General features: G+C 38.9%; 1 protein-coding gene across 4 annotated transcripts in view; it reads right to left on the bottom strand.

Annotated features, from left to right (window-relative positions):
• Positions 1–5,352: 5,352 nt before the first annotated feature.
• The window catches only part of GRM7 (glutamate metabotropic receptor 7), a 545,183-nt gene continuing 527,173 nt past the window's right edge, over positions 5,353–23,362 (bottom strand). For 3 of the 4 annotated variants that reach the window (XM_005288512.5, XM_005288513.5, XM_005288511.5), the window contains one exon: positions 5,353–6,543. In XM_005288512.5, coding sequence (XP_005288569.2) covers positions 6,494–6,543 — 50 coding nt within the window. In that variant the 3' untranslated portion in view covers positions 5,353–6,493. The remainder of the gene's footprint in view (positions 6,544–23,362) is intronic. The other variant, XM_065552933.1, reaches the window with a different exon arrangement.

Here is a 23,362-nt window from a genome sequence, read left to right as displayed (position 1 = left end):
TTTCCTTCAGCTAAATGGCTTTTAGGCATTTTTTTTATTGCATTTGAAATCTAATTTAACAGAAAGTTTACAGCGTGTTTAAACATGATTGTTCCTTCAGAAGTTTGCTGTGTTTTGGCACTCTGCATCACAGTGACGACTTGGGATTAGCACAAGCTTCAAAAATGTAGAGCGATGCTTTTAGAACTGTAAAGCAGGTGAATGTGCTATATATGATTGCATTCACAATAAAAACCTTGCAATAACTAAAGCTGTGTACAGCCAGCAAGGACTGAGTCACAAAGGGGCTTGCAACCATTTTTGGCAGGCAGGGATCAGATGCAAATCAGACCCCATTGGTAAACTCAAATCTTCAAGCAAAGCACTCTCAAGAGGAACCCAAACCATTGATCCTCCAACTTTCTTCAACTAGTCCCCAACTCCTGCCCCATCTTCCTTCAGATAGCTTCAGAAGTACTTCTGGATGCCAACTGAACGACATTAGGGTCAATCATATGTTATTGGACATCAGCAGATGGTATTAAAACACATAATTTACACATTCCTTTGAACTGAATGTATAGACATTTGGGTCTGCAAGAAACATCTGGCATTAGATGTGGTGAAGTACATAAGAACAGCCTTACCGGGTCAGAGTAAAGGTCAATCTTGCCCAGTATCCTGATTTCCGACAGTGCCCAATCCCAGGTGCCCCAAGGGGAATGAGCAGCACAGGTAACCATCAAGTGATCCATCCCCTTCTGTCCATTCCCAGCTTCTGGCAAACAGAGGCTAGGGACACCATTGCTGCCAATCCCAACATTTTGAATAGTGGGGGTGCTGAAAGCCAGCCACCTTACCCCTGTCCACCCCCGCCCCACCCCGAAGCTGGCAGCTACGACCCAGGAGCGGGGAGCCAGTTCCTATGCCTATGTAGCCTCGCTAATAGCCATTGATGGACCTATCTTCTATGAATTTATCTAATTCATTTTTGAAACCTGTTAGTGTATTGGCCTTCACAATATCCTCTGGCACAGAGTTCCGCAGGTTGACTGTGCTTTTTTAGAAGCTGTTGTATTTAGTAGTAAAGTTGTCTTTGTTCTCTTCCTAAATCTCTCTGACTGAATCCTCTCGTAAGTGCAAAGCTGCTGCTATAGCACACCATGAAAGCAAAACAAAGCTGCATGTGGTTTTCAGAAATATAAACCGATAGCGGTGAAAAGGAAATTCACAGGCATTCCAAGTATACAAACCATTTCAGGCTAAGAAGAATGGGGAGAGTCCCACGCCTAAGTGCCCCTTCCACCCAGGATAATTGCCAAAGTGGGGTCGGAATCTCAAGTGTTTGCCCACTCCCTTTTGATGTGCTGACCTTGGTAAAGGAAGGCGAAGGAAACCCGTAAGAAGCCAATGTACCGTACTTACTGATACGTTTGTAGACCCTTTTAATGTCTATTCTCTAGCCTTGAGTATTATTTATTTTGAGAAAGACACTCAGCCTTTATTTAGCGTGTGTGCTACCACATTTACCCCTGCCATGCCAAATTGCTCGAGTGGGCAATTACTATTAAGACATCATGTCTTGCAATTAATCATCTTTAATGCCCACCCATTGGCTCTTGCTCAGGAAGGGTTACACCTCCCCCCAGCTCTCAGAAATCAGCTCCCCTTGTAACGGCTCTAGTCCACATGGCGCTGAGTCTGCTCTTGGATAAATTAAGCAACATGCGCGCCTTGATGCTCTCACTGTCAGGCAGGTTTGTTTAGACACACTCATCCCAGTGATCCGTCTCTGAAGCCAATCCCATTTTTCAACATCCTCCTACCTGCTTAGGGCCAAGGGCCAGCACACCTTAAGGCCTGATCCAACTTGGGGGATGGGCTGGTGATCACTGGGCAAAGGTGGTATTTTCAACACAATAAAAACAAAGCCAACTTCCTGCCAAACTGCAAATCAGGTTGCTCCTCCCCCTGCAAGGATTGGGCTCAGCTGGTGCTGGGACTGGTGGACTTGGGCCCAGCACAGCACCACTGGTCCCCCCCCAGCCCACATCCCAGCTCACTGAGCAGCAGATTCCCAGAGGCTGGCATAGGACCCTTGCAGAAGCAACTCACCCCAGGTGATGTATTAGCTCAGCCCCACACAGACAATTTTTGGCTATCTCAAACACCTGGCCAACAGATTTCCTGGGGCATCCACATCTCAGCCCCTCTGAACTCTGATTGGGCAGTGTCCCAGCTGTGGCAGTAAGGCAGGGCAGGAGACCCTGGTGGGGGCTCAGCCTTAGGGGGTCCCTGTGAGGCATGGGCTCTCACTGGTGGTGGTGAACATGTAAGCATGGGTGGGGGACACTGGGGTTCAGGTACAGCTTAGGCTAGTGGGGTTCCAGGGCATGGAGCCCTGCACCTGGACCCAAGAACTGCTTTCCTGATACAGTATCCCCTCATCAGCCTACCGGTCCATGCAGCACAGTCCCAATGCTGACTCATGCATGGACCTAGATCTCTTTCTGCTCCTTCCATTGATGTGGTTTGCTCTGGCCTCATGCCACTCAGCCAGGCTAAGCCTGGGGTGTGACGGGTCAGAGGCAAAACCCTGCCTGGATGAGGCTTGTGCCTGCATCTGCATTTAAGCAGCTATGGACACACTGCTGGACAGACCAGCAAACAGGGATCATTTGTGGGATCCAAATCTCATACCACAGACTGCAAGGCACCCCCCCTCCCACCTCCCCTGCAAGGCCTGTGGAGGCTGGAAATCTCACAGGGACCTGGCCTATCTTGTCCTTTCATTCCCTCTCCCATTGTGGAAGCACCAAACTCACCCCTTGTTTGGCTTGGAGGTCCCCTTTTGAGTGTCCAAGTTACTTGCGTGAATAGCCTCCCCCCCCTCCCCTTGACTGAAATGGTAGGGGCTTGATGGTTTGTTATTATTGGCTCTGAGATTTACTTCCCCCAGTGGTTTACTAAATTCCATATCACAGGACATGCTGCTGTTTTTTCCTGGTGGAAGGGAGTGAGTAGGCATTTGGAAACAGGAGTGTTGCTTGAGGGGAGAGTTATTTTCATTGGGATGATTTCATGATTTTATATATTGGACCTTAAATTATATGGAGTTACGTCAGCTGAAGCTCTGGCCTTGTGTTTATGGATTTTGCACAGAGTTTAGATAAGTACCACTGAGAAGAATTAAAAAAAAAAAAATAATGAACACAGGCTTTTCTCCCTTTATTAGTCACTACCCAGATAGTCCTTTCCTACCAGTAAATCCCTTAATTGGGATTTTATTCATTTGATTCTGCTATAATTCAATCTACCTAGCTCTATAGTTGAAAAAGTACCAAACTACTCCTCTTATGTTATATGCATGAAGAGTCAATAGAATTGGCAAACAGAGGCTTTCATACCCTAACTATCTGTTGTGGGCAAAGTACGTTGCAGCTGTCACATTTTCTTTTGATGCTGATTACCTTCATCAGTGTAATTTATCAAGTTGTCTAGATAAAATGGGACGCTAAATACTTTAGAAACTAATCTTCAAATTGCACTCAAAATATTGTTGCTTTGCCAAAGGTAGCATGCAGGTGTGACTTTTTTTTCTCTTGTGTTGCTATGGAAATTTAAATGAATTGCTTCTCCCCGCCTGTATCACTTTACCACCTTTTTCCTATGCTCTCTCACTCCACAAATGCTCTGCAAATTGACCTTTGATTGTTCAGGAAGGGAAGGTAATGATCTTCACTCATGAGCCAGTTTATTAACGTTGGTATTTTTCAAGACACAGTGAAGATGCAGGTTTCAGAGTAGCAGCCGTGTTAGTCTGTATCCGCAAAAAGAACAGGAGTACTTGTGGCACCTTAGAGACTAACACATTTATTAGAGCATAAGCTTTCGTGGACTACAGCCCACTTCTTCGGATGCAAGTGGGCTGTAGTCTACGAAAGCTTATGCTCTCGTGAAGATGTAGTCATTTCAGGCTGGCGTTGAACAGCTCAAACTATTTGGCAGAGTCCTTTGTTAGTTTACTTTTGTTCTAGATCACAGGAATATATACATGGCTTCTTCTAGGGTGAGGATATAGAAGAGTACTTGAGATCTTGCATGGTTGAGATCTAAAGAACCAAGGCTGTAGTCATGGCTCTGAAATATCTATCTAACTGTATTTTGTGAAGTTCTGAGCTATAAAACCAGATTCTATTAACTCCTTCCAAGTAGTGGAAGCAAGGAAGCACTTCTTCATTCTTATAGTTACTGGGTTCAATTCTGTTGTCCCTACTCTGTCAAAAAAACCCATTGATCCCAGTTAAGAGTATTACCTGCCGTATTAGGTGCTCACTTTGTTGAAGAGATACAAGGTACAGATTATAACACCTGCACAGGTCTTTCGCCCACCTGAAGGGCACTGATAATTGTGCTATCTATCTAAGGTCCCCCCCCCCCAGTTTCTGTCATGGTCCCCTGAAGGCTGCTGTGGACAAGAGAGGCTGCAAAAGAGCTTCTCCCATTAGTCCCCAAAATGTGATCAAATGCCTCCAGTCACTTACAGCCCATCCAACCGGTCCTAAATATCAGCTTGGCTTTGGAGCTACTACTGTATTAAGACCAAAACAGGCACCAGAGAAGTGATCAGTGTGTAAGTTTTATAAGCCCAGGTTGAAAGATTTGGAAAAACAACAACAACCCAGTATTCAGGAAGCAAAGAATGTCTAAGGAGCATACAAGTTAAAATAGGCTTAGCAATGACTAATGATTGAAGTGATTTTCAGCTAAGCTTTGATCTTGCCGTCAGCGTTCTACAGGTACAAGGGATACTCTTGTAACCACTTGAAACGGGGAACTACTTGTTCAGCTTTGGAGGTTGGAAGAGGGCAGAATTTTGTTCTTGGTGTTTCAGCCTATCCACAATCACTGCTCTCACTTTTCAAGGGAATTTGAGTTTTGGTTCTTGCTCCACATTTGGAAAGTGTGGATCTGATTCACGACTGATGACTCGTGTTGATTACTCCAGTTTTGCATTGGCATCATTCCACTGAAATTAATGGAGCGACATTACTGAACCACTTTAGTATCCCAGTGTGACTCAGGCCTCGTGCCTACATTTTCAAATGTGATTAGTGATTTGGGGAACCTCAATTTTGGAGTGTCCACATTGAAAGACCTGATTTGAAGAGGGCAGAGGTTCAGCTCATTCTGAAAAAAACAGGCCCCTTTACATTGTCTCAGGTTGAGTGCCCAGTGACTTTTCAAAAATTGAGGCCCAATCTGGTTCAAGTACTTTTACATCTTTTTCAGCTCCACATGTGACAACTCTCCTGAATATACTAGCTAAAAGGGGGAGGGGAAGAAACAATTAAAGATATTTATTGCCGTAAATAAAAAAAAAGTTAACCAAAACCTTTTATTGATACATTCTTGGACAATATCACAGGATCGAGAGAGAATGGAAAGGGGGGGAGGAGTTTGCCGGAAAGATTGTTTTCACTAATTGGCACATAAGCAGCAAGATTAACGAAATTACTTATTACAAACAGTATAAAACATACATGCTTTTTTTTTTTTTTAAGTCCTCATCACACTGGTCAATCATGGTGGGCATCAACAAAGAAAAACCTTAAGACATGTAAAAGCCATATTCCTTCTTCCAAATATTGTAAGAATAATTGAAATTATTGCAAAATAGTCATATATCTTAACTAAAATAACAAAATAGAACACAAATACAAATATCAAACAAATTATTAACATGTACTGTAAAATACATTACTGGCATGCATTCCACATAGCAAGACCTCTATTAAAACCAAGCAATATCCTTCTTGCTTCCTCTGCAGCCCATCATACTTATGAAAGGCAGGGGCTCACTTCGCCAGCACAGTTTTTGGTCTTTAAATAACTTTTTGTTGTTGTTGTTGAATTTAAAAAAAAACATATATGGATTGCAGTGATACAATAATAATTATACAAGTCATGTACATAGTTCTTTTAAATCCTCAGAGATTTGTTTTTAATGTGCTAACATCTGAGAGAATAGGTCTTCAATGCAACTCTGCATTCAAAACAAACAGTGAATCTTTGAAACAACATGGATGGAAATATGCAAAATTCCTCACAAACTGTACAGAAATTCAAAAACTTGCAGTCTGGAAGTACATATAAAGACAGAATTAGCCCCTGTAAAGTCATTGTCGTAAATGCAGTTCACCCATAAAGAGCTGGGTACTCATGTATTCGAGCTGGGTACTCAGTTTTCATACTTCCCATACATAGAGAAGGTCCAAGGTCACAGCCCAAGGACAGTGCCAGTGACTTATTAAGCCAAGAATAATTAAGAATATTTCATATAGCAGCTGTTCAGAATGCTTGGTCCTCTAACACTGGTCTCCATATTAACTGCCTGGCCTTTAAGCTTCTCCAGCGGTGGATACACTGCAGGTCAGGAAGAGGCCTATGGCAGTTTGGGTGACTGAATGGATGAAAATCTTCATCCTTCTTCAACTCTGTCTGAAGAAATGGACTAGATAACCAGGTTATTATAACTGACATACTTCTTTTTTGCAGCAGGGCCTGAAAGAAAGGAGGAAGATGGAAAACAGTCACTGACCTGGAAATCTGAAACTGTCCTTAAAAAGGCCTACTATTATTCCCTAGTTAGTTGACACAGTGATGAGAGAAGATAAGCAGATGGTGACCCCTTTGCACTGATATCTTTACCTGTCAACTACTTCCCCTTAGAAGACATCCGTTTATTAATATTAATCTAAGAAGGTTACTGATTAGATCAATTTAAGTGGTGTCTCCAGTTCTGACTATAACAAACAAAATGACCATAAATTGATTTTTCATAATTTTACAGTCTCTCTGTCTTTGCAGTACGGAGACACAAGGACTAGATTCCATTAAGGGTTTTTTGTTTTTATGTTTTATGGTTACACATTCTCTTACTTCTTAACTCTCATAGACTTTAAGGCCGGAAGGGACCATCGTGATCATCTAGTCTGATCTCCTGCACTTTGCGGGCCACAGAACCTCCCCCACCCGATCTTGTAATAGACCCATAACAGAAGGCAGGTGGGTAGCTGGGGAGCAGACTCCTGAAGCAGACTTAGGAAAAGAGCAGCTCCAGGGAAGATTCGTGAGCTAAATTTCATTTTCTCAGATCTAAAAATAAAATATTTTCTATTCAAGTTTAATGATTGCTGGGGACTTTAAATGTTCACTGTTGGAGATCAAGAAATCCGATCTGTTAGGCCCATAATTTATATCTGAGTTTGCAAAATAAATAAATAAATAACCAGTCAATAAATAAGTTATGAAGTATGCTACTTTTTGATAGTAAAAATTGTGAACATTTGTGCAATGGCAACCACACACACAATTCAATGAAATTTGAATCTATAGTGTTTGTCAAGTAGCTCCCATGTGGAACAAAAAAATATCTCCATTGCTTGTATTTGAACTTGTATGATTCAATAGATAAGCTTATAAACATATGCTACTTATATAAATACGGGCTTTTCATATATTACACCCCATCCACATATGTAACATAAAAATGAGCATTTGTATGAAACAAATGTCTTGATAGAAAAGTTTTTAAAAACCTTTGAAATCATATATATAATACCGTAAGACTACACTGATCGTTTTTCTTTTCTCTTGATATCCCAAAAGTTTACAATTTGTTTTTATAATCATGCTTACTAACGGATGCAGCTATTAAAAACTATTATTTGATAATTGTGTTCTTTGAGTAATTTGAATTTAACACAAAACAGTAGAGAGGTGTATCATAAACGACATGCACAGAAAGTAACACAACATGCAAGTAAAAGTCAGCTTTGATGCATCCTCCTGATAAGAGTTAAACTTGCAAAATGTACACAAAAGACACAGGGCCTGAGTTTCTGGGATATTTAATATTTGCTGCTCCCGTTGATGTCAAATACAATTGTGTGTGCTTAGCACCTAAGAAAATCAGGAGCCATTGCAATAGTGAAGCTATTTAAAAGCTAACACTTAAAAAAAAAATCATTAATACCTGCCCTTCCAAAAAAGTTAGACCACATTTATAAACATTTATATTTATAAAACTAATTATTGTCAGAAATACTCGTCTCCACATATACCCACATCCTTTGGAGATAGTTGTATTCTTCTGTGAAGATGCACAAAGCTGAGTTGCCACATGTTTTCTAGTCACATAAGCCTAAATAGCTGGGGGAAGGTCCTCAGTTTGCGTAGATGATAGTTTACCCCTGAGAATCCGCTCCCAGTGTGTCTAGTCAAGCTAAATTGGGAGGACTATTAATTCTTTCCTCAAACTTTGATATAATGGGTTCATAAGTCGCCAAACACAATGGTTTTTGTGGATATTTTGTGCGATATTTTGTTCTCATAAGGAAGGTTTTCACCAACAGCACAGACTGTTTCAAGAATATAATGTACAAGGATGCAGCCAAATAAATACTCTTGTCAAAATGCTCATTTTCTTCACTGGCTACTTCCCAATCTGCTCAGATCAAGAGAAATAAGGAAACAATTTTACATTTAGGTATTTTCAACAGTGTAATTTAAGAATCTTGAATGTGACTTCACCATTTTATATTATTATTCTAAATCCACGTTTAGTCACTTCTGGCTTCACTGTAAGTGTCAAAGAAATCTATTCAATCCAACTCAGGAAAAATGAAGAACACCTTCAACAACATCTCTAGGAGTGGAGGGTGCTCAGCATTTCAGAGGATGCATTGTACCTTGACAAATCGGGGCAAATGTGGGTGAGTAACAATTAATGGGTTAAACAATTTTATTCATAGAAGGTTTACATAGTAATTACCTGTATAATGATGTGACACACACTTTGGCTTTGTACCATTACATTTTCAGGATTTCAAAGAGCAGTAGAGAGTTTATCAACCAATATCAATCAAATACATCAACACCAAGTGAGCTCAAATAAAAATAATTTTTTGTGAATATATATTTCTGTGTGCTCACATTGCAAAGATAGAATACAAACAATGAAATCATAGATCACGTGGTTGTCTTGAGTACATATTTTCCCCTTTATATTTTAACAAAATAATGCTTTTCTACAGTTGACAAATACACCATAACTGATCTGGATAAAATAATATCCCAAGAATAGCTATGTATTTCGTAAATTCTGTGGGGGAGGAAAAGGAAGTTCTCTTGATTCATCGATTTTAAGGCCAGAGGGACTAGTGGATACCTCCTGTATGGTACAGGCCATAGAATTTCACACAGTTACCTCTGTAATGAGCCCAATAATTTGTGTTTGACTAAAGTAGATCTTCCAGCAAGCATCTAGTCTTGATTTCAAGACTTTAGAGATCGAGAATTCACCACTTTCCTTGTAAGTGATTTACTACTGCTGTCTGAGCTCTTCAATGTTTTGGGGAATTAGAATGATGAAGCAGGTAGGGATAACATTTTCTCAAAGAAAGAAATTTCCATGCATACAGAGTGTGCCAAAAAAAAACCCCTCAGCATCTACCAACATGCTTTAATCTGAGATTCCCCTGTACTTAGAATGGAAAATAGGTAGAGTATCAAAGATACTGTGCTATGCTAATTGTTAGTAAGTGGCGGCATTTTAATGGCAAATACTGACTGTCCTCTGTGTAACTATATGTCTTTCCATCTGTAAGCTAATATACTTTCACGCTGTATACTATGACATTTTAAAAAACAACATTAAAGGTATGTTTTTAGGTCGAGAGTTGAGAATTCATAAGATAGGAAATGCCAGATTTACAGTTGCCCATGCAATATTAATTTGCCCCCCCTTGGGTGTACTAATGATGATACAGTTTTAAATTATATGACCATATCCTTTTTTTCCCAACAGGACTCTTGATTCATTTAGTATGCGGGACGGACTGTGCTCTTTCATTGAGCATCTGCTCCAAACAAACAAAAAAAAACCCATTCAAACAAACTACACGTTACAATTGCCTGTGTATGGTGCTATCACTACAGAAATGGGTTCCATCCGGTCTTTAACTTAGATTTGCAGGTCCTGATCCTCAGTTGGGACCTGGTGCACTGTTGATCTGCCTGTTTATTTCTACTATTATATTTCCAGTATTGTAAGTTCTTTAGGGCAGGAACCAGGTCTTTGTAGGTGTTTTTATTACATTCAGCCCTGATCCTGTTTGAGGCCTATGAATGTTAAATAAAACGTGTGCAAATGACTGGGGATTTCAATGTTCAGCTCAATTCACTTTATGAAGTAACAAAGCTGAAATTACACACAAATGTATGAAGAATATCTATATGGACATAGCTCTCTTATCCTTTGCTCACTGATATAGACTTTGATTTAAATCATTATCTAGAAAAGTGGAACATTTGTGACTTTATAGACATCTGCTGATGCAAAATCCCTTAAATCTAATAAGATAGGAACAACTGGTAAGCAAGATCCAGAAAGTACACCTCTACCCCAATATAACGCTGTCCTCGGGAGCCAAAAAATCTTACCACATTATAGGTGAAACCGTGTTATATTGAACTTGCTTTGATCCACCAGAGTGCGCATCTCCCCTCACCCCCCAGAGCGCTGCTTTACCGCGTTATATCCGAATTCGCGTTATATCGGGGTAGAGGTGTATAACAATATTTAAATGGTGTTGGATGCATGCAGACAGTTGTAAGTAATAAATTATACCTTTGGATTTGCCCTTCCAGCTTTGTAAGATTGAAGTGAAATAAAATTTACAGATAGTATATCAAATCTCTAATATATGTATATTGTTGTGAACATGCAGAGAGCAACATAACATGAAAAGTATGGGTCTTGATTAAAGGATATGCACCCCATGAAAAGAATTCCTGCAAAATTATTCATCACGGAATAAAAGTATTAAAGCACAGAAGTGCTTTGTTAATAGTGTTACTTTACAATTCTACAGCATCTTCTTTCCAAGGATCTCAAAACTCTTTCCAAATAATAATGAATTAAACTTAAAACTCTGAGAACAATTGTAAGCTTGGGTGGGTGGGTATGCATGTGCATACCGTTCCTCCAGTTTACAGATGGAGAAACTTTGGCAGTGGTGTGTGAAACAAACAAGTGATTCTTATTTCATTTCAGGTTGGTATGTATCTATACCACAACCCTCACCTCAACTTGCCTGCTTAGTGATAACCTCAGCAGAGAAGCTAAAAACTGTATAGTCTAAATGGCCTACTCTTTCATCCATAGCATGCCTGCAGTCTTCTGGATGAGAGAAATTATAACCTGTGCAACCAACAAAATGCTTGACCCATCATTTAAGTGAAAGGTTTAATTCAACATACATACGTGTGTGTGTATTATATAATTATTATTATTATTTAGTATATTTAAATAATTGCTAGCTTAACTGTACTTTAAATAGTAAAATTACTTTAAATATTCAAAATACCTTTTTGATTACCTGTAACAAAACAAGCAATTATAGAAAGTAAACTATTATTATATACATAGTACTAAAAATGTATTACAGATACCATTTAACTCAGAGGATCCCTGCTTGCTCCCTCTCTTTCCCATTGTCAGTTCTAGATCCTGGCACTAGAGCAGCCCAGAGCATCTGGGAGCAATAATTGTGGGAAAGTCTTGCTCAGCCCTGTAGCTGGAGCATGCTCAGTACAGACAGAATCTTTGCTGAATTTAAAAACTAAAAACTAGCGTGTGTGAACTGAGATTTTTCAGCTGCTCATACCTTGGTCTTATTTGGATAGTTTTTCATGGGAGCGGCAAAAGGCACATTTTCAAGCCTTGGTTCCAAAGTATGGATGTGCTAAAGTTGCTCAGTGAAACAGTTGTAAGAATTTTCTTTTTTAATCTGGGCAAAACAATATTTTTCTCTAATCTCATTCTTGGAAATGGATGAACCATTTTTGCTTGAAACTTTCTAAAAGTCAGCCTGAGACAGAAATTCAGCATGGGATATTACTATCAGAACAGTTAAGGTTTGGCAAAGTTATAAACAAGTGAAAATAGTCTCTTATAATGGAAAATGTTGGACAACTTTAGCTATAGACAACACTACCAGACTTGCCTGTAATAAAAGCTACCAAACTCTACAGGTTTAATTTCTTTCAGGCAGAAACAGGCATTCATTTTCAGTTATGTACTTTATTTCAGGAGGACTATAACAGATTCACGTTCCCTTCTTTGTCTAAAAAATCATTAAAACTTTTCTGTTTCCCTGTTAAACATTGTCAAGTACCAAATTTGATTCTTGTCCCCGCCCTAAAATGTCCAACTACAGTGCTGTTGGACTGGTTATCATCTTTTTTAGTCCCATCATATGGGGTGTTCTTTACGAGTCATCTCCCTCCAAAGTGTTCTGCTCAATGCCATACACTCTCTTATACCACATGCTAACTAACATGTCTTCCTTTATGACATCCCACCACTTCTTGCTGGATCAGCTTCTCTGTCTTTTTCTTTCAGTTTTGATTTGTTGGACTGTGTAACCCACTTATCAGGACTGCACGCTACAAGACCAAATCATCTGCGCCTGCATGCCTTCATTTCTTTTTTTTTTATGGGTGTTACTTTGAGCATGTCTCTAACATGCACATTCCTCATCAGATCTTTTTTTTCTGACTCCACTCATCCTTCTCAACATTTGCATTTCTGTGACCCAGCTCTTTTGCTCATATTTCTTCTTCATTGCCCAACTCCCAGCACCACTGGTGGACTGGTTATCTGGGTTCTAAAACGATACTGTCTTCCAGTTTCAGTTGTTAGCTTTATTTGTGTACCCTATTTATTTACAGTTCCAAGGCACTTATTCTCCATATTTACTATCTGGGACACTGTACAAGATTTAAAGAAAAATCAAACCAAAACTGGAACCATCATAAAGTGAATCAAGTCACTTTCAATTGGGAAAAATAGGTTTCTGTGCATTTCTCTTTCCTCATTTACCCTAAATTTTAACGTAATCTTAACTATTTCTGTACTTTTCGATCACTGCTTTGATTCTCAGCACTATTTTTTTCTTTAAGCTAGATCCTTCCACCATGAGTGATTTCCCCCCCCCCCCCAGTTTTATTAATGGGTATTGTTGAAATGCTCTATTGAATCATCTTGATATTTTTAAATGTATTCCAAACCTTTTTAATTTCACTGAGTCATCTATGGGAAGATCTCTTGGCATTTCCACCATCTCACAACTGAAATATCATTAGAAGATTATTTTTTGGGGGAAAATAATTTAATCACTAGATTTCATTTGTATCACCTTGTCTTCATTTTACTTAGAGGGTAACAAATACGGAGCTCTGTCCTGTGACCAACCATCTGTTGTATGTTTTCAATGGGCAATAGAATGAGGCCGCACTTATTTTACTTGCCAATATTTTTCAAGTGTATAGTTGGTGCTATTACACAATGCTAAACCACTGTTATCAGCTAATCAGGTTTCAACTATAGCTCTCAACACTTTATCACTACTTCTACTTATAACCAAAAGGCAGAATGAGCCAAAAACAATCTCGAGTGAAATTGGGAAATCTGTTTTTTATTTCTACAGAGAAAAGAAAACAAATGCATCCAATGTCCCCAAGAAAACCTAATTTGTGTTATAAGATGTAACACTTCAAAACAATGATTGACATGATTTTAAAAGATTCAATTACAACATACTTTGAAGTACATAGAGAGAGTCTGTTGTGGAACAACACTAAAGCAGTCTGTGAGATTTATGGTTAACTTCTGGGTAACTTGACTGATGGTGTAATTTAGTAGCATTTTTGAGTGTAGAAAAACCAAATAAACAAATGCAGCAGCAGCAGATTCCTAATGCCACTGTTTTTGTTCAGTTTGCTGAGATAGTTGCAGAACTCCAAATCTAAAATGATTATTTTAAAGTACAGGGCTGTATTTTAATTCGGACATTTGAAAGCCACTCTAAAGTACATCAGACATGCCAAGAGATCACAGCAACAGGATTAACAAACAGTTTTTCTAGTAAATGAGAGTAAAGGGATGCCTGTTTAATGGGTGGAGTTTTATAAATGATATACTGGTATTTGGGATTAACCAAATACAATTTGCAGCAAAACCAATACCCTGGGCACATTACTTTTACAAAAAATACTTTTTCTTTCAAATAAAGGACAATTATATTTTAATAGTTTTACAATAATATTGCTGTGTAGTAAAAAAAGGAAAATTAAAAGATCAGCAGTAGAAGCTACTAAAATGTCAACATTTTCCACTCATTGTTACACAGTCAAACACAGACACTCTTTATTCTAAATACAGGAGAAATTCCACCCTATTCTGTTATCAATAAGCTGAATTTTAGCTGGACCTTAGCATGTTAGTAAATAACGGTGTGTGTGTCATTTTACTCTAGCCCTTGACCCTTAGGGAAACATGTCCAGATATCCAGAAAGGAACTACTTGTAACTGATATGGTATTTTCTGTTCTCAATAAAATAATCTATTGAAACACACACTTAGTTTATAGATTATTTATGTCATGATGACTTGGTTACAGATGTCTTTTGTAACTGATAAAAATGGATTGTTGAACAGATGTCTTTAGCTTATCAATTACATAAGCAGATACCTTGAAAAGAAGTCCACAATCAATAATTCATTTTCTTTGTCTCTTTTCTGTTCACACACATAGTATATAAAGACAAATGTTGTTATAGCAATGTCTTGAAATGAACAAAATGGTGTAACTGATAAAGAGGCTCATACATTCTCTGTAATTGACAAAATGCACAAGGAACATTCGGCATAACATATGTGATCTATAATCAGTATAACAGCAAAACATTAATGGATGGATGAATGGCTAAAAACTAAGAGCTTATTATGGTTACATATTGCCCCAGTAGTGATAAATTAATTACAAATATCATTGGCTTATTAATTCAAAATAAGATCAAGCATGAGAAAGGATTTTTCTTTGTTCTAAACTAGTATTTAAAAGATGAGTTCTAGTAAGTTAGTCAGAAGTGAACTGAAATACACTGCCATCATTTCTCTAGTTCCAGAGATTGGTATGTATGTTTCCTTTTTGTATTCTGTGTAATTCAGTATTAAGTGTGCATGACTGTCTTACTTAAATAAAACTTCAACAGAGTTAGTTATTTGACATCCTGACTTACTGAATCCGGACTCCCAACAATACAGTCAGTGCGAAAACAATGAAGAATGACTGAAATATGGTTCTCCATCACATGGCTTTCTCTTAAATTACAAAACCCCATAAAATAAGACTCATTTTGAAAGGGTGAAGACTCCACTAAACACTTTTTGCAATGGTAAATATCGATAGTTTGGTCCTAACCAATAATATTTGGATCCAAAGAACCCAGATTTTGTGGCAATTTTGATCTGAGCCCAAATTTTACCATGCCACTATCCTAAATCTCTTTCTGTCACACAAAAATTAACCTAGAAAACTCAATTCTTCATTGAAATGCTTGTTTACCAAATTTCAAGACTAAAATCAATCACTGAATGATAAAACAGTGGAATATCAGTCCTGCTTTTAGTGGAGACTACAATGTGACCTTACCTATAGAGTGGAGACTGAGGCCTTCTTAATAATGGATTGAATAAAAAATCCTATGTCTCAGCTCTGGAGAATCCTGGCTATATTCTGTGGTCAGGCCCATGTCTATTAAATATACATTCATAGACTTGAGCTTGGGTTTTCCCTGCTTGTGCCTTTACACAGGTGTTTCTCTTACTGCCACATGCATTTTGCTTCCTTTCCCACTCTGCATGAGCTCAGTTCAGTATAACTTGCAGAGGCAGAACCTGTATCATTGTAACAACAATACAAAATCAAACTGTCGCAATCTAGTCTTTCAACCCATAAAGTAATTTAGTTCTAAAATGCATTCTATAGGACCTGAATGAATAGCTCTCAACAGTTTGATTTTGTATTGTTATTTCTTGCTAAATCTTAGTATAATTTTCTTCTTATTAAGGAGCAATAGTGGCTTCAAACTCAGAGTTAAAACCCAAAAGTGACATTCTAGCAGTCTATCCACACCTAGTTACATAGGAAAACAATTCATAACACATTAGACATGTTGTCATGGTATAATGCACAGCCACCTGTGTTATATAAGTATGAGCCCAATGCCAAATGTTTCTAGCAACTCAGTTAGTACTATTGTTACAACAGATCACACCACTAGGAGTCTTACTGAATTTATAAAATGTGTGTCTCTTTCTTCCTTTTTCTGTTTTGCCTCATTTGCCAAAAGAATGTGCGGGAGGCCAGCTAGAATCACAATAGATTCTACTTGTCAGTATGGAGCGTGTCCAGGAAGAAAACTTGTACACATTTTCAAGTACTCCAGATAGGTGCACTGTAATGTCTACTTGAGAGATCCCAGCTCCCAAAGTTGCTACTTCCAAGAGAGAGATAAGAGAGTCAACTCATCTTTATTTCCTATACAAAATATGAAAAGTATGACTTTTAAGAAAAGTATTTTTGGATTTGAGGTTTTAAGATAATGCATATTTCCCATAATGCCACATAAGAGACAATGCAATGTAGGTTTACTTATGTCTATATAAATCCACTGTATACAAGAATGCTAGTAGCCCATATCAATATAGAGAATTTTAAAAATCAGTAATATTAACTGATCTTAATAAATGCATATGGCAAGAGTTTCAATCTTGAGTGCCTACAGCTAAATGCTTAACACTTAAATAGTTACCTAATTTTCAGGGTTGCTGAAGACCCTCAGTTTCCACTGTGGCCAATGTGCTTTAAGAGGTGCTAAGCACTTTTGAAAATCAGTCCACTTATTTAGTTGCCTATCTATTGATTTAGGTATGTAACAGATATCCATCTCTAAACATGCTGGCCTATATTTTTAGTACTAAAATAAACACCACCAAAATATGTAAACTCATTTCTTGACCTGAATGCAGAAGAGTGAACACACAACAAACCTGAACTGACTCTGGTCTGGCATGGTTATTTCTAAATACTGAATACGGATATGACTGGAAGTAGAGTGGGTTGGTATTAATCACCTGAACAAGGTTAAATTTACAAACAAACAAGCCATTGAAGTACACAGCAGTAATGCAGAAATTTCTCTGATAATGAACCTCCACATTTACACATAAGACCTACATTTTGCTTTCAGACTGTCCCCACTCTGTTGACTTTAATGGAGTAGCAACAACATAAATGAGAGCAAAATGTGTCCCATTCCATGGACACAGTTGAAAAATGCAATCTCACTTGAAGGGTAAATATGCATGTCTTTTAAATTATAAATTAAAAATAAAATACATTATATATATTTCTTTTATGGTGTGGCATGCACTTCTTTTACAGTTGTACATTGGGTTTGCATTTACTGTTCTGGAGAGCTGACTTAAAATCCTAACTCCGGTCATATGTGAAAATCAGTTTGCATGTGTTACCAGTGGAAACTGGGCTAAGACATTACACTTTGACATGGTTAGCAATATCTGCTCAAGAGGTTGTTGCATAGACTAACAGAAATGCCAGAAGGTATTATTATTATTAAGATATATAATACTGGCATGGAAGCAAGGCACAACTAGCATATATCACATGCTTGTGCTTGGCAATAATCATTACTTTTGGTCTGTAGTTCTTCTGAGCATAAAATTTACATACAATTTGAAAATAAACAAGAAGACTCAGTTTTGCCTTGTTTTCAGATGCAGATAAGCAACAGTGAGGTGGTGAGATTTTACAAGCAAGCTGAAATTGGCCTTTTGCTAACTAGAATTTGATTCTCTGGTGAGCCAAATTGGAGAAGCCATAATAATAAAGAAGGCATCTTGATCTCCACAAAATCCTACAAGTTTCAGAGTAGCAGCCGTGTTAGTCTGTATCCGCAAAAAGAAGAACAGGAGTACTTGTGGCACCTTAGAGACTAACAAATTTATTAGAGCATAAGCTTTCGTGGACTACAGCCCACTTCTTCGGATGCATATAGAATGGAACATATATTGAGGAGATATATATACACACATACAGAGAGCATAAACAGGTGGGAGTTGTCTTACCAACTCTGAGAGGCCAATTAATTAAGAGAAAAAAAACTTTTGAAGTGATAATCAAGCTAGCCCAGTACAGACAGTTTGATAAGAAGTGTGAGAATACTTACAAGGGGAGATAGATTCAATGTTTGTAATGGCTCAGCCATTCCCAGTCCTTATTCAAACCGGAGTTGATTGTGTCTAGTTTGCATATCAATTCTAGCTCAGCAGTCTCTCGTTGGAGTCTGTTTTTGAAGTTTTTCTGTTGTAATATAGCCACCCGCAGGTCTGTCACTGAATGACCAGACAGGTTAAAGTGTTCTCCCACTGGTTTTTGAGTATTTTGATTCCTGATGTCAGATTTGTGTCCATTAATTCTTTTGCGTAGAGACTGTCCGGTTTGGCCAATGTACATGGCAGAGGGGCATTGCTGGCACATGATGGCATATATCACATTGGTAGATGTGCAGGTGAATGAGCCCCTGATGGTATGGCTGATGTGATTAGGTCCTATGATGATGTCACTTGAATAGATATGTGGACAGAGTTGGCATCGGGGTTTGTTACAAGGACAGGTTCCTGGGTTAGTGGTTTTGTTCAGTGATGTGTGGTTGCTGGTGAGTATTTGCTTTAGGTTGGCAGGTTGTCTGTAAGCGAGGACAGGTCTGTCTCCCAAGATCTGTGAGAGTAAAGGATCATCTTTCAGGATAGGTTGTAGATCTCTGATGATGCGCTGGAGAGGTTTTAGTTGGGGGCTGAAGGTGACAGCTAATGGTGTTCTGTTATTTTCTTTGTTGGGCCTGTCTTGTAGGAGGTGACTTCTGGGTACTCGTCTGGCTCTGTCAATCTGTTTTTTCACTTCAGCAGGTGGGTATTGTAGTTTTAAGAATGCTTGATAGAGATCTTGTAGGTGCTTGTCTCTATCCGAGGGATTGGAGCAAATGCGGTTATATCTTAGAGCTTGGCTGTAGACAATGGATCGTGTGGTGTGTCCTGGATGGAAGCTGGAGGCATGTAGGTAAGTGTAGCGGTCAGTAGGTTTCCGGTATAGGGTGGTATTTATGTGACCATCGCTTATTAGCACAGTAGTGTCCAGGAAATGGACCGCTTGTGTGGATTGATCTAGGCTGAGGTTGATGGTGGGATGGAAATTATTGAAATCATGGTGAAATTCCTCAAGGGCTTCTTTTCCGTGGGTCCAGATGATGAAGATGTCATCAATGTAGCGCAAGTAGAGTAGGGGCGTTAGGGGACGAGAGCTAAGGAAGCGTTGTTCTAAGTCAGCCATAAAAATGTTGGCATATTGTGGGGCCATGCGGGTACCCATAGCAGTGCCGCTGACTTGAAGGTATATATTGTCCCCAAATGTGAAATAGTTGTGGGTGAGGACAAAATCACAAAGTTCAGCCACCAGGTTAGCTGTGACATTATCAGGGATACTGTTCCTGATAGCTTGTAGTCCATCTTTGTGTGGAATATTGGTGTAGAGGGCTTCTACGTCCATAGTGGCCAGGATGGTGTTTTCTGGAAGATCACCGATGGATTGTAGTTTCCTCAGGAAGTCAGTGGTGTCTCGAAGATAGCTGGGAGTGCTGGTAGCGTAGGGTCTGAGGAGAGAGTCTACATAACCAGACAAGCCTGATGTTAGGGTGCCAATGCCTGAGATGATGGGGCGTCCAGGATATCCAGGTTTATGGATCTTGGGTAGCAAATAGAATACCCCTGGTCGGGGTTCTAGGCATGTGTCTGTACGGATTTGTTCCTGTGCTTTGTCAGGGAGTTTTTTTAGCAGATGGTGTAGTTTCTTTAGGTAATCCTCAGTGGGATCAGAGGATAATGGCCTGTAGTATGTGGTGTTAGAGAGCTGTCTAGCAGCCTCCTGGTCATATTCCAATTTATTCATGATGACGACAGCACCTCCTTTGTCAGCCTTTTTGATTATGATGTCAGGGTTGTTTCTGAGGCTGTAGATGGCGTTGTGTTCTGCATGGCTGAGGTTATGTGGCAAGTGATGTTGCTTTTCCACAATTTCAGCCTTTGCACGTCGACGGAAGCAATCTATGTAGAAATCCAGTCTGTTGTTTCGACCGTCCGGAGGAGTACATGCAGAATCCTTTTTTTTTGTAGTGCTGGTAGGGAGGATTCTGTGGATTAGTATGCTGTTCAGAGGTATGTTGGAAATATTCTTTGAGTCGGAGACGTCGAAAGTAGGATTCTAGGTCACCGCAGAACTGTATCATATTCATGGGTCTGGAGGGACAAAAGGAGAGGCCCCGAGATAGGACAGACTCTTCTGCTGGGCTAAGAGTATAGCTGGAAAGATTAACAATATTGCTGGGTGGGTTAAGGGAACTACTGTTGTGGCTGCTTGTGGCATGTAGCAGTTTAGATAGTTTAGTGTCCTTTTTCCTTTGTAGAGAGGCAAAGTTTTTCTTGTAAATGGCTTGTCTAGTTTTTGTAAAGTCTATCCATGAGGAAGTTTGTGTGGAAGGTTGGTTTCTTATGAGAGTATCCAGTTCTGAGAGCTCATTCTTAATCTTTCCCTGTTTGCTGTATAGGATGCTGATCAGGTGGTTTCGCAGTTTCTTTGAGAGTGTGTGACACAGTCTCTCAGCATAGTCTGTGTGATATGTAGATTGTAATGGATTTTTTACCTTTAGTCCTTTTGGTATGATGTCCATCTGCTTGCATTTGGAAAGGAAGATGATGTCTGTCTGTATCTGTACGAGTTTTTTCATGAGGTTGATGGATTTCCATTCCATACGGCTAAATGGCTGAGCCATTACAAACATTGAATCTATCTCCCCTTGTAAGTATTCTCACACTTCTTATCAAACTGTCTGTACTGGGCTAGCTTGATTATCACTTCAAAAGTTTTTTTTCTCTTAATTAATTGGCCTCTCAGAGTTGGTAAGACAACTCCCACCTGTTTATGCTCTCTGTATGTGTGTATATATATCTCCTCAATATATGTTCCATTCTATATGCATCCGAAGAAGTGGGCTGTAGTCCACGAAAGCTTATGCTCTAATAAATTTGTTAGTCTCTAAGGTGCCACAAGTACTCCTGTTCTTCTTTTTGCGAAAATCCTACAAGTTCACCAGCATGACATTTATCTTAAGGAGATGACCATGTATCAGTAGTCAACTTTTCTCACTTTCACTGTGAGCTATCAGTTGTCCTCTTAGTTGCATTCCATCCCTCTCCACCATTGCCCAGAGGTTTGTTGTCTGTCTCCTACCCCAAAAAAGATATTGGCCTTTCATTTCACAAGAAAGTATCTACTGTTTCACTAATGTTTAGGATATTCTTCACATGCCACTCGTCAGACCAACCTAATAGAAAAGTCTTCTTCTTTCATGATAATTAGTGGGAATTGACGTGAAGATGACCTGTGTCTAAGTACATGAAAAACACAAAAGCATTTAGCTCAACTCAGCATTTAATTCAAACAAGTGATGGAGCTAAAAGGCGTCTGTGTGGCACCTTTTCAAGCCAATAGCTATAATGAAAGTGCCACCGCCAATGAATGACTCATCACTCTTCCCGGCTCTCCAACTGCTCGAAAGCTGCCTCTGCTCCTGATTCACACATATTTCATTTTCTTTGTTAAATTACTTGTAGGTCAACCCACCGGTGGCACAGGTATTTCATGACTTCCCACAGCAGAGAATGGTTTAACAGTCTTTTGAAATAACTGCATCTCTTGTTCTAAAATCATATTAAAAATATGCACAGACCAAATTCCTCTTTGGATCTAAAGTTAATCACTTGATTGGTTTCCTTATCTTGAGCATGGGCCACAAACAAAGAAGCTCCTGCAGAATCCAAAAGGAAGGCAGATCTGTCAATAGTCAGAGTGAGATTTTATTCATTTTCACGTCAATTTTATGCACATTTGTTACTTTTTCCAATCCTAAAAAGAAAAGATTTACAGTGCAAAAGATGAATTTTATAGCAGCTTACAGGCATCTCAAGCTATTAAAAGTATGAACCATGATTCTCTTACTATTTCTGATGTTGGAGAGAGCCCCATCGTTGCTATGACTATGAATTTGAAACTCCAGCCCTTATTCCTGACACTTGATGTTGTAGATTACCTGTACTAGATTCAGGGGCAAATGAAACTGCTTCTTGTATCAAATGCTGAGAAGGCCACAGTCACACCTGGGTAGCCCTGTGGATTAGTGATTGGAAAATTGTGATATTCATTTTAACAGTTATGTTGATGACTCTTCCTGTTTTTCTTTACTTTTTTGTCAGGGTGGGTGGATGTATGTTAGAGAGAGAGAGAGAGAGACAGATGATAATGAAGTCCTGAAATGCTCTCCTAATGTTTATTCTAATCCTACAAATTTGAAAACTTAAAATGCTAATGCTTCAGCTTTAATATTTAAATGGAAACATTTTTTACTATGTCACCATCATATTTTCAGATCTACACTCTTTTCTCATTATGAAAGTATGTTGATGGCTTTTCCAGTATATAAATGCCTGAACTAGGATAATCTGTAAATGTGGTGGTGTTTTTTTGTTGTTTTTGGTTAGTTGTGAGTTTCTGTAACCACAGTCTGAACCGAGTGTTGGCTTTTAAGGAGATCAGTGTACAGAACCTAATGTTTTAATAATTAAATATAAATATATTAAACTACAAATAAAATATCACCGAAAATGGTGTTTCTCCTAAGACTGCTTTATGGCCTTCTCCTCTCATCAATTACACATTAGCTGGCATGGCGCCTTGTCAGTCTTGGTAAAGCAGAAACAATTAGCAACCCAACACTAAACACAGCCAGAAATAGCAGTGCTGTCCTAGTTGCCTTGGAGGTTTATCAACGGATCAGAAATTACAACAGTGAATCAGAAGTTGCTAAAAAATGGGTTCTTTTTCCTGATTTCTAATTAATCTAGTGCATAAATGCCATAAGAATAACCTGGTGCCAAGTTCAGCGGCAACAACAGTTTTCCTTTTTTTTTTTTTTTAATTACAGCTCCAACACATTTTGCCCTGAGAACTGTTAGCTGAATTATCACTCCTTACACCACATTGTAGTCCCATTTGCCTTTGCTCTCTGGGTTTTGCTATGCATACACGGAATGGTGTGTAGATAACAGCCTAACACATGAGCCTGAGCACTGTACCAAGCACAGCTGATAAAAATGTGAATATAAAGATAATATAGTATTTTTAATTAAAACAATGGCAATACATTGAGTTCTTGTGGCACTATAGCAGGAATAGCACTGATTTGAAATAAACAGAGCGTGGGCAAGAACTGAATTAATTCTCCTAAACACCTGTATTCCAATTCATGCCCTCTCCATGCATGCATAGTCCCCTCAATATGG

This window comes from Chrysemys picta, chromosome 7 (genome assembly GCF_011386835.1).
Source record: "Chrysemys picta bellii isolate R12L10 chromosome 7, ASM1138683v2, whole genome shotgun sequence".
Classification (NCBI taxonomy): domain Eukaryota; kingdom Metazoa; phylum Chordata; order Testudines; family Emydidae; genus Chrysemys; species Chrysemys picta.
The sequence above is the reverse complement of the archived record's forward strand: the minus strand, read 5'-3'. Positions and strand labels throughout refer to the sequence as shown.